A 12,205-nucleotide genomic window follows, 5' to 3' on the forward strand; every position below is an offset into this window, starting at 1 on the left:
TTGCAGAAAAGCTGTACTTCCAGTAGGGACCGGCAATATTATGATATATTTACACATGAATAATGTAAAGTTCTGAACAGTCAGAGCCTCTCCCTCAACTATCTTTTTCTCGCCATCTTTTTCTTTTTGTGAACTAACTCACCCCATTTAAATCCTTTGGTGATCTTCTGAGATCAGGCTAACTAATCGCTTCACTTCAAGTCATTAAATCTCATATGCATTTTAGACAGAAAGCAATATTTTTTTCTACTTTTCCCAGCGCTGGAAAGAAATACAAGCATTGGCATAGCCAATAGGTCTCGCCTTTGGGACCATATAAGTGGTTAGCCATGCAGCATAGAAGCTGCGAGTTTACAAATATTACAAAGAACACTCTGGGTATTGCTAGGCGCGAGAAGGCAGGAGAGGGGTGTGGGGAACGAGAAGGGGTGGTGGGGGTGCTAGGGGGAGGGCAGGGGAAGGAGCAGGGGAAGGAAAATGTATTGGTACGGAGGAGGGGGAGAATGGGGAGGGAAAGAGAAGGCAGAGGAGAGAGGAAGTGGGGAGAGAGGGTCAGATAATGAAGGAGCGCAGCAGGGAGCTGAGAGGGGGCAGAGAAGAGAAGGGAGTGTGTATGGGGATAGGGTAATGGTGAAATTGGTGTGATCCTGCTGGCACTTCTAGCTACTGCGTCTCGCGGGTCACAGGGGGGCTCCCTGGTGATGGGCACAGAGGCCGCCAAGCCTCTCAAGTGAGGACTTATTTCCACTGATGACGGCCACCATTAATATCCCGAGGGCATCAACCCTGCCTCCCTGGCCCCTCCAACGGATGTTTGTCATCTCGGAATGGTAAATGAATAATAACGTTTAAAAAAAATGGAACCGCCATCTTAGAATACATTTTCTTAAAGCTCAAGAAAATGCATTCAAAGATGAGTGTAGCAGATTCATTAGGAAAATCTATTTCCCCAGATAACTTCTACATTGTATATTGAGGATCTAAGTGAAAAATACCAACACAAGACGTTGCCTTGTACACTGTACTACACGAAGGGACCCACCCATATGTTAGTCTGGCCTCTCACACAGTGTGGTTGTACCTGTGCCACACCACACGTGCACAAACGTGCAAGTCCAGCATGTCTCCCTCTGGCTATACAAAAAGCCGAACATATAACAAAGCAGCATGGGTGAGCGCGGACGTCAGGGTGACACATCTCTCTCACATACACCAAATCACACCTTGTCTGCCTCCCACACACCCTTGGGTAAGCTCCACAACTCCAACACATTTTCTTAATTGAACTGTTGCAGCTCATTATAACGGTTGAAAATCACAAGTCGATGCTTCACTTCTTGGCGTTTTAAATACATGTTTAACGGATGACTGGGGCTTGTGAGGACAGCTGGGAAGCACATGGGCGTATATGGCATACAATAAGGAAACAAGAGCCACAGGCAGAGGCGGGTGTCAGGGCACCGGGATGAACTGTAGTAAGTGGGGCCAGAGGCTCTGTACACACGTGGCTTCTGGGCAGCGCTGGGACTAGAGTGCAAGGCAAGCAATGGGAAAAAAAATAAGAGCAGACAAATGCAAACAGCTCGTGAAAAGTTGAAATAAAAGACATTAAGAAGGGAAAGCGAGTGCAAGACAAGCAATGGGGAAAAAATAAGAGCAGACAAATGCAAACATCTCATGAAAAGTTTATATAAAAAACATTAAGAAGTGGTAGCGAGTGCAAGACAAGGGAAACAAATAAAAGCAAACAAAGCGACAGCAAGACAAGCAGTTAAGAAGGGATAGCGAGGGCAACCAGGTAAATGCAAACAGCTGTTTTCAAGCACTCATGCTTGTGCTGGCATCTACCTTGCGGGAGCGAGGAGCGGCGCGAGGGCCATCTGTTTTCAATTAGTGCACGTGCCACTGCACGCTCCCACAAGGTGGATGCCAGCACAAGCACGAGTGCTGGAAAAGAGCTGACCAATTTCTAGAGGTCATCTCCTATGCAGCGCAGGCACGCTGCCTAGGCGAGACCTAAAAAACCACTAGGACTGGTTTTTACTGTGACTACCAGCATTTGTGAATACAACAAGAATCAACAGCCTTTGTGAACACCTCGTTTTCATGTGTTGGACCACTGCATCAGGTCCTATTGGCTTTTTCAAAGCTTGTTTTTCTGTGTTAGTATTCCAGTGTAAAGATGTGCCATAGAGTAATCATGCTCCCTTTCCAGCCTGTATTTGCATGTTCTTTCACATTTTGCTTTCCTTGCATTTTCTTTACTCACAATTTTGCCTTTCTCCTATCTCGCCCATCAGCCCTTGGTGTATATGACTCGTTTATACTTACATTAAATTCAATTGAAATTATACAGGACTTGCTACCTTTTGCAAATTTTACCTTTCACTAGGTCACTTCTTTTACTACTATCTGTTTGGCTGTAACTACTACTACTGCCTTACTTCTAAAGTGAAATATTGTTAACATATTTGTGCTTTACATATAAGGATGCAACTGCCAAACATCTGCCTATCGACGGTTTCAATTTGGTGAGGCCTGCATGAATGTTATAGCGCTCTATATGCAGAAGATTGCTGAGAAACACGTGTAGAATATTCTATTGACAAGAGCAGCTACTATAGGTTAAATTATTGATAGCAGTTAAAGCAAGGGCAACTACTGCCCAATGTGTAGTAACAGTGAGACCAATTACTATAGGTTACAATATTGATTTGCAGTTACAGCAAGAGCATCTACTAAAGGCAGGGCTACTGGAATTATGCAGTAGGAGAAGGCCAAATTATGCAGCAAATTTGAGGAAATTATGCACCAAGAAAAGCAAATTATGCGTCACAATTTGGCACATTTTGTAATAGTATTACTTGTTTTTCATCATTTTTAAAATTGGTAACACTCTCTGGGCATTGGTTGCACCTTTTTAGTATCAGTTTAACATCCAAATTTAGCAATAAGCAACAGAAAGGTTTACATTGGAGCTTTGCAAAGGGTCTTCCACTGTGTGGCAACACGTGCCATCGCGTTTTTAGTAACGTTTGAACCATTTGAGCTAGAAACAAATTTTGTTTGGTTAAAACCTGTAAATTATGTTGCAGATAATAGATTATGTGGCAAATATATCATTATGTGAAAATCTCAGCGTCACACATTCGAAAAATTCCAGTGGCCTTGGCAATAGTTTACATTGTCAATGGTAATCCAAAGGACAACTACTGCAGGGTAAATTATTGATCTGTAGTAACAGTGACAACAACAAATGTGGGCTAAATTATTGATATTTCAGGGCCTTATTCAGAGTTTTGCATGTCCGTCACAAACGTGGTAGTTATCTACTCCGCCATATTAGTAGGGCCATAAGCTGTAATGCTCTTGTAAAATGGTGGACAGAACATCCTCCACATTTGTGATGGAGAATCCCCCGCCAAACTCTAAGTAAGACCTTTAGTCACAGTAAGAACATCCACTGTATGTTACATTATCAATATCTAGTAACTGCGAGGACAATCAATCTAGGTTACATGATTGATATGTGGTAACTACAGGACAACTCCTGTAGGTTACATTAGTGTTAGTAATTCTGATGAAAACTAATGTAGGTCACATTGTTAATTTGTAGTAACAGCAAGAACAACTACTGAAGGGTCCATGATCAATTTGTAGTAACAGTGATGACATCTACTGTGAGTTACATTATTGATATTTAGTGACAGTGAGGGGGTCTTCTGTTGGGTACATTATCAATACGTAATAACGGCAAGGAAATCTACTGTACGCTACATGATAGGTATGTGGCAACAGTGATTATTGAATGTAGCATATGTAGTAACAGTTAGGACATCAACAACCGTAGGTTACATTTTCGATATGCAGTATCGGAGAAGAAGTCTACTGTAGATTATCTTATTGAGATGTAGTAAACCGAAGGGCAACTGCTGTGGTTTACATCATCGATACAAAGTAAAGGCAAGAAGAACTTCTGTAGAATACATTACTGATTATTACTAATGTGAGGACAACTACTTCAGGCTACATTATTCATATATAGTAACAGTAAGGACAGGCATTGTAGGTTACATTATCGAGATGTAGTAACAGTAAGGGCGGGTACTATAGATTACATTAACGATATGTAGTAACAGTAACAGCGGGTACTGTAGATTACATTATCGAGATGTAGTAACAGTAAGGGCAGGTACTGTACATTACATTATCGATATGTAGTAACGGTAACCGTGGGTACCAAAGATTACATTATCAATAGGAAGTAACTGTAAGGGCGGGTACTGTAGATTACATTATTGAGACTTAGTAACTGTAATGGCAGGTTTTGTAGATTACATTATCGTTATGTAGTAACGGTAACAGCGGGTACTGTAGATTACATTATTGATAGGAAGTAACTGTAAGGGCGGGTACTGTAGATTACATTATTGAAATGTAGTAACAATAAGGGCAGGTACTGTAGATCACATTATCGAGAATTAGTAACAGTAACGGCGGGTACTGTAGATTACATTATCGATAAGAAGTAACTGTAAGGGCGGGTACTGTAGATTACGTTATTGAGATGTAGTAACAGTAAGAGCAGGTACTGTAGATTACATTATCGTTATGTAGTAACGGTAACCGCGGGTATTGTAGATTACATTATCGATAGGAAGTAACTGAAAGGGCAGGTAACATAGGTTACATTCTCGATATGTTGTAACAATAAGGACAGCTATTATCGATATGTAGTAACAGTAAGGGCAGGTACTGTAGATTACATTATCGATAGATAGTAACAGCAATGGTGGATACTGTAGATTACATTATCGATTGGAAGTAACTGTAAGGGCGGGTACTGTAGATTACATTATTGAGATGTAGTAACAGTACGAGCAGGTACTGTAGATTACATTATCGAGATGTAGTAACAGTAACGGCGGGCACTGTAGATTACATTATCGATATGAAGTAACTGTAAGCGCATGTACCATAGGTTACATTCTCGGTATGTTGTAACAATAAGGACAGCTATTATCGATATGTAGTTACAGTAAGGGCAGGTACTGTAGATTACATTATCGATATGTAGTAACAGTAACGGCGCATACTGCAGATTACATTAACAATAGGAAGTAACTGTAAGGGCAGGTACGTAGATTACATTATTGAGATGTAGTAACAGTAAGGGCAGGTACTGTCGATAACATTATCGAGATGTAATAACAGTAACGGCAGGTAGTATAGATTACAGTATCGATATGAAGTAACAGTAACGGCAGGTACTGTAGATTACATTATCGATATGAAGTAACTGTAAGGGCAGGTACCATAGGTTACATTCTCGATATGTTGTAACAATAAGGAGTGCTATTATCGATATGTAGTAACAGTAAGGGCAGGTAATGTAGGTTACAGTATCAATATGTAGTAAGAATAGCTATTATTGACGTACAGTAATAGTTGTTACAACTGCTGCTGCTTACATTATCTGGTGAGTAAAAATAATACTATTAATGTCGGCCTATACCATGAGGCATTGAGGATGGTCGATGGGGGAGAAAACAGGACTTGTTGCCATGCGACCCTCTACCTGCCCACAATGGGACAGTGCAGGGCAGGCTTGGATTTGTACATGAGCGGCAAGAAAATAATTTTGTTCAATATTGGCTTTTTCCGACATCTTCTCTATAAGTAAATGCAATGAACAATTGACAAAAGTGATTCATTGCCAATATTGAATTATTTTTTTATCAACGTATATATATATTTTTGTGTGAAAGGATGACGTATCTAGTTGGTAATGGTTGAAATCCGACGACAAACCAAAAAATAAACAGTTTTGTGATAATCAAGATTTAATAAATTTAGAAAATGAGAAAAAAACATCTCCAGACTGAGGGTGTTACCTTGGTAACTGTTTAGAAATGGTGCTATTTTACCTAAACGGGAGAGTAAGTTACAAAACATACACTTCTTGGCAAGGCTATTTGGTCATTGTTGGTCTACATTTGATAAGTATCTAGAACTATCCGAAAAGCAAGATAACTTTGGTAAACTGGATTTCAGGTCTTTACTACTGGAGCCCCGCCGCTGGACTTCGAGTCTGCACCAAACAGCTTTGAGCTGCAGATCTATGCCAAGGACACCAACGGCTTCACAGCCCTTCAGATATTGACCATCCAACTAGTCAACGTCAACGAGCCACCTATATTTCTGGATAACATGGCGACCGAAGGTATGTTTGATGGTTAGGTAAGAAACTGGCAATAAACCCAGTTTAAAATAGTGCTGGGGAGATTTAGGTTTTCATCGTTTAAAAAAAGATGATGAAACTTTTAAAATGTGTAAAATATTATAAATTATGGACAGAAGAATATTTTTTGCAATAAGCATATCTCTCAACATTTACTAAGTTTGAATATATATTCGTCACCACCAGTCCTCCTAGATGAGATTGAATATGTCATCTTCCTTTACAAATACAAGGGTCGGACTGGGAACCGAAAACGGCCCTGGCAAATAGCTCGGCCGGCCCCTGGGGAGGAGGGCCGAGCTGGTAGGGCCCGTTTCGGCCGATTTTGTTACAAAGGGCCGCTATTGCGGCCCCCCAAAACAAAAACAGCCCCAGGGGCCCAAAACAGCCCCCGAACCTGGTGGTGCACCGGGAAACGCCCGGTGGCCGCTACAGCCAATCTGGCCTGCCTCAATTTTGATTAGTTTGCAATGCGGGTACCTGACACAAAAAAAAGCGTGAATGTCTTGATGTCTTAAGTATACCTATGCATTGTACCGGCTTATGTCAAGGTTGCCTCCAAGCTCTGGAACTTTAAGGGCCGGACTGGCCATAGCGGGCACCAGGCGTTTTCCCGGTAGGCCACTTGGGTGGGGGCCGGTTTTGAGCCCCTGGGGGCCCGTTTTTGTTACCTGGGTCGGCAATATCGGCCACCTGTAACAAAATCGGCTGAAACTGGCCGTCGCAAATTGCTCAGCTGCACTCCCCCTCACCCCAGTGGGGGACAGCTGAGCAGTTTTCCAGGGCGGTTTCTGTTCCCAGTCTGACTTATGCCATTCAGACCTATTCCTGACATCTCTCTGTGTTTTCTAACGTAAGTGTTCCGGTCTCTACCTCCTGGAAATTGCAGTTCTTTTTAGTGCATAGCGTTAGGAAATAAGAGAAGTTCAAAAATATGTTTTGTTTCACTTTTTCCTGTTCATAGAGAATCATTTTTCTTCATCAAAATTCTTCACCGCTACACCCACTCTGGAAACAGGCACTGTGTGCCAATTGCAGCTGATTCATTTGGGTGCATATTTTTAAGTGCAAGTAGATGTGACCAATGCATTCTCAATGTGTGCAACTGTGTAGACTTTCACAACATTTGCATATAGTTTCCCTGACCTCGTGCTCAAATAACTCATCTTTGGGACTGGCCAGAAAGGATTCTAGGTACAACTTGTCACTCTAATGTGCATAAGTTTCACATGCGCACCAGAAGCCTTTGAAAGGTACTAAATGCCTGTGTTGGTGTTAATGAGCTTAGAAGAATTTGATACCCATAACACATACCCTACTACTAACTTTTTTCTTTTTTTTAATACATCTTGCACAGATGTAGTGATTTATATCAATGAAGAAGTTCCTGTTGGGATGGTTTACCAAATAGAGGCTTCTGATCCAGAAAGTCCAAAAAGTGATCTTACGGTAAGTTCTAAAGAAATAGCAACATTGACTGCCATGTTTGAGTGTGTAGGCAATTAACATTCATGTTCTTCGTGAATTCGTACATGTGATGTTAACGCCATTTATGGTGCGGAGGGGTACCCCGACTGGAAGTAGGGAAGCAGACAGAGGGCATGGCAAACCTGGGGTGTCTGGGAGCAGCAAAAGCAAGGAAGGCGGGGCCTCGGAGTGACCTGTGTTGTCTAAAGCCAGCAGCAGTAAGGCAGGCAGGGGCAAGGGAGTGATCAGCAGGGGCTAAGGCAGGCCCTAGAGCAATGAGGCAAGAAAGAGGCAAGGAATAACCTGCAGTGTCCAAGGCTGACAGCAATGAGGCAGGCAGGGTCATGGCATGGCCATGAAGGAAAAGTTGTGAGTCATGGAAAAGGCAGGAAGGGATGAGGCCGAAAGGGAAAGGATTATGACTAGCACCACAGCACCCTAAAAAAAAAAAACTAGGCACAGGAGGGAAATGGAAGACGTGACATTACAGTTGGGCCTATAAGAGGTAGCAGGTTAGGTAGGACAATGGAGGGAGGTCATAAGTTGGGATGAGCAAAATTTTCTGTAGTATAATTACGCAAAGTTACCTAAATATTATGCAAATAATAAGTAATTATGCAAAATGCATCTTGCACTCAAAAATAAATGAACATATGTGTTCCGGTAAAAATTCAACTCGAAAATGTAATTTTGAGATAATTTCCGGTCGCTTACATTCAAAATACTGCTATTCGCGGTACGATGTGTAGTTTCACGCTTAAAATATACCCAAACGATCAATTAGTGTACCAAAAATTCTGTTTGTTGACCGCCCTCATTAAGGGAACTGCAGCATACATTCAAAACGGTGACTCAAATTCAGATTTGTAGTTTCATGCTCAAGAATTTCCTGGACAATCACCTGTGGTAAAAAAAAAACCATACTGGAAATGTCTGTTGCCTGAACACATTAAAGAAACTGCTACTCGAGAAATGCAGCTCGCGCTAAAAAATTGCCCGAAAGGTACATCTCGTGGTACACCTTCTCGCTGAAAGGGAGTCGCCATATGCAACTTGGCGTAATGGGGTAATCTGAGAACCTTTGTGTAACTTTTACTTCGCACAATACCCAAAATACGCCAAATACCCCTTTGAAAATAAAATTTCACCAAGGCCTAGTCATAAGGGTGCATCTTCATGCTTAAAACAACTACAACAAGAGCAGTACAGTCACAGTGTGAAGTTCAGTGTGGGAATTAATCTAAAGCCATATGGATTATGGTACATATAACACCAAAAGGAGAGGTTGTGCAGGGGGTAGGGTGTATTTCATTTATTATTTCTGTGGCTCTGAAAGAGAGGTCACATCACACCTCATGTCAGCACTTTACATTCGCTTACAGTTCAAATAGGGAACGTAATTTGAGGCTATATGTACAGCTCATTTTGCGTCTAATCAAACAGGATCCTCTTTGCTAGATCTAGATTTTCAACCACAGAGCTGACCAATCAACTGCGCTTGTCTGCACTAACCCTGGGCATAGTTCGCGAAGTAGCGATACACGTAGCTACGCGAAGTGCACTTCGCGCTACGCGTAGCACTAGGTGAACTGCGTAGTAGCCTGTTCGCACTGTGCAAGATGCCGTTTTCAATTATTGCACAGTGCGGACAAACATTTGAGCTGTAATTTTCTGCAGCTCGAGTAGATTTTTACTCGAGCGGCAGCTTTCTCAATGGGGACTGGTAGTTTCTCAAGTTTTACACAAGAGAAACCTTGACGCTACAAAGGGCCAGGTGTATATCGCAATGAGTTTTAAGGGATAACTTCCAGCACACTCGAGCGGGTTACCACTCAGCTCGAGGACGTGCTTATACAAACAGCCACTGCAGTTAGCTCCGAGCATGCTAGAACCCAGCTTGATAAGAATGCAACATTTATTAACGATTACACATCACTAGCGCACATCGGCCAAGCAATAATGAATAAGCCACTAGTCACGGTGAAAACTAGCAGACTCACACTAAGGAGATTTCATTTAGTTAAATTAACCGCTGCACCCACAAGGTGCAAAACAGTCACACAGTCACAATTACGGTGGTGATTGTACCTGAAGTGGACACACTCTTACATGATATCATCATTTAATGTTTTCAGATATTCCCCTGACGAAAGCACAACTTGCCGAAATGCATAGGGAGAATGCTACATGTGTATACCAAACAAATGCATTATGGGAAATGAAGTTCCATACAGAAAAAATGGTTCCATGTGAAAGGAATGGCTTGTAAATGTAAATATATTACTTTGGAATCACAAGAGAAATACACGATCATTCAAAAACTATTCAGCGTTTGAGAAAATTATTTTTGTTGATACTAGCTGTGTTTCACAGCAACATTTTACCCAGTGCCCAGAAAGACACGCTGCAGCGGCAGTGGTGCAACTTGGTTACAATCATTATAAACGACATCTTGCACAGTGCAAGCTGTAGTTTTCTGTAGCTCAAGTAGATTTTTACTCGAGCGGCAGCTTTCTCACAAGGACTGGTAGTTTCTCATTGCGATCGGTCGCGAGCATACGCGACCACTGGCAATGAGAAACCTGACCTCTCCGCGTTGAGAATCTCGCCAGGTGGTTTATTTTCCACGCTCGCAATCGGCAACTTGATGTTGATGATCGCAAAGGAGGAAAAAGTCTTGCCGGGATGTCATTTTGCTTGCATGCGGTCGCCAACTTGGCGTTGAGGACCGCGAGCAAGCAAAAAATGACCGCAGCACTACACTACTCTACGTGTGTTTGCACTGTGCTACGTGCAATTTGCGTAGTGCAAAGTAGCGGAAACTTTGCAAACTACCCGAGCGTAGCATAGTGCTTTGCCCAGGGTTAGTCTGCACATTAACTCATACTAGGACCAGGTTCCTGTAAAGCTTACACAAGTCGAAGACCACTCACAGCTCCTGCCACTATGATAAGGAACAAAGTCCCGGCTTCAATAAGGGCTAACAGCGTTTGTGTATGATTTACGAAGGCTGGTGAACCATGCTCTTCCTAAAGTAAATTGTGCAGAATTGTAGGGGTTATCATGACTTGCACCCAGTCCTGTTTCAGACCAAGAGACCACTGTCATGGGAAACATTGGCCGATGCCATTGAAGATTGCCTAACACTTCAGAACAGACAATTTTTGGGAAATGAGGGATAATGACGAGTACATTTTTACGTCTAGGTACTAACCAGCTGCAGAGTTTGAGTGGTGAGAAAAATCACATTTCGTAGGGAAAATAAAGGGTTGTTTCCATTCAATGGTGAGCTTTTCTAGGTGTACTAATACAATGACTAAAGAATAGATTGTGATGCTAGGAATGATGCCATCAATGATACCAAAGCTTGTTTGATTAATGTGAAACATGAGATCCCTCCTGCACCATGTTTATCTTCCTATGTGTCTGCCAAAATTCATGCATGTTCATCACACAGCCCCAAAGTTATTCATTCACACCCGTGACCTTGCTTCTCTTGATTTGCACAAAACTCAACAGACTAATTGTGAGCTGAACATGTTAGATTTCCTCCACACTTTATATAGATGTGTTAAATGGCACTATAGATATAACCATTCAAAGCGAAAAATATCTGAAAACAAATGACAAAGTACCAATTCTGAGTAAAGATCTACTTTTATGCCAATTTGGGCAATTCTGTTCAGTATTTTTTGCTGTAATGGAGAGCAAAGATTCGTATAAGAGCTAAAATAGAGAAACTTGTTTTATTCCCCATTAACTCCGTCCCCACCCGGAGGGACCTGTATTACATATTTATCACTATTGTGGATGTACATCTTGAACCAATCAAGGTTTTACATTGCAGGCATATTCTACTCAGCTAAGAAATACATTTTGTCTGTAGAGGTGAGAGGATTTTGAAGCTGTTGTTTGCAACTTTCACCTAATAATGGGACCTGATTGCATTCAGGGTGATCAGCTTCTACTTTCCTCTCTTGAAGAGAATAGGGATTTATCAAAGAGCAATGGTAAAACTTAGCAGCGTGGTTTGGTGTTGTTATTATTTGAATTGCCAAGATTAGAGTATATTTAGAATTAGAAAAGCAATTCCAATGATCCTAGGTCTCCCATTAGACGTGTGACGTTACCACACATGCCATTACCGTTGCATGTCTTTACCAAGCATGTAACAACACGGTGACCTTTACAACGCTAGCAATTCATATTGGACCTTCAGCAAGCAATTTCGCAGTGTTTACTCTTTCTTTCTTTCTTTAAATAAAAAAAAAAAAAAAAATATATATATATATATATATATATATATATATATATATATATATATATATATATATATATATATACATATGTATATGTGTATATATATATTGCATGTTTATATATCTTGTGTGCATACACACACAAATATATATTATTTCAATGGGGAACCCTACACACACACACACACACACACACACACACACACACCAAGCAACCTCCTTTTTTACTTCTACCCTA

The 12,205-nt window shown here is 41.4% G+C and overlaps 1 protein-coding gene across 1 annotated transcript in view; it reads left to right on the forward strand.

Moving 5' to 3' along the window:
* The window catches only part of CDHR3 (cadherin related family member 3), a 225,264-nt gene that overhangs the window by 94,499 nt on the left and 118,560 nt on the right, over positions 1–12,205 (forward strand). Inside the window, exons 3-4 of the mRNA XM_086929671.1 lie at positions 6,055–6,223; positions 7,599–7,690. Coding sequence (XP_086785797.1) covers positions 6,055–6,223; positions 7,599–7,690 — 261 coding nt within the window. The remainder of the gene's footprint in view (positions 1–6,054; positions 6,224–7,598; positions 7,691–12,205) is intronic.

Source organism: Lissotriton vulgaris, chromosome 1_1 (genome assembly GCF_964263255.1).
Source record: "Lissotriton vulgaris chromosome 1_1, aLisVul1.2, whole genome shotgun sequence".
NCBI classification, from domain to species: Eukaryota; Metazoa; Chordata; class Amphibia; order Caudata; family Salamandridae; genus Lissotriton; species Lissotriton vulgaris.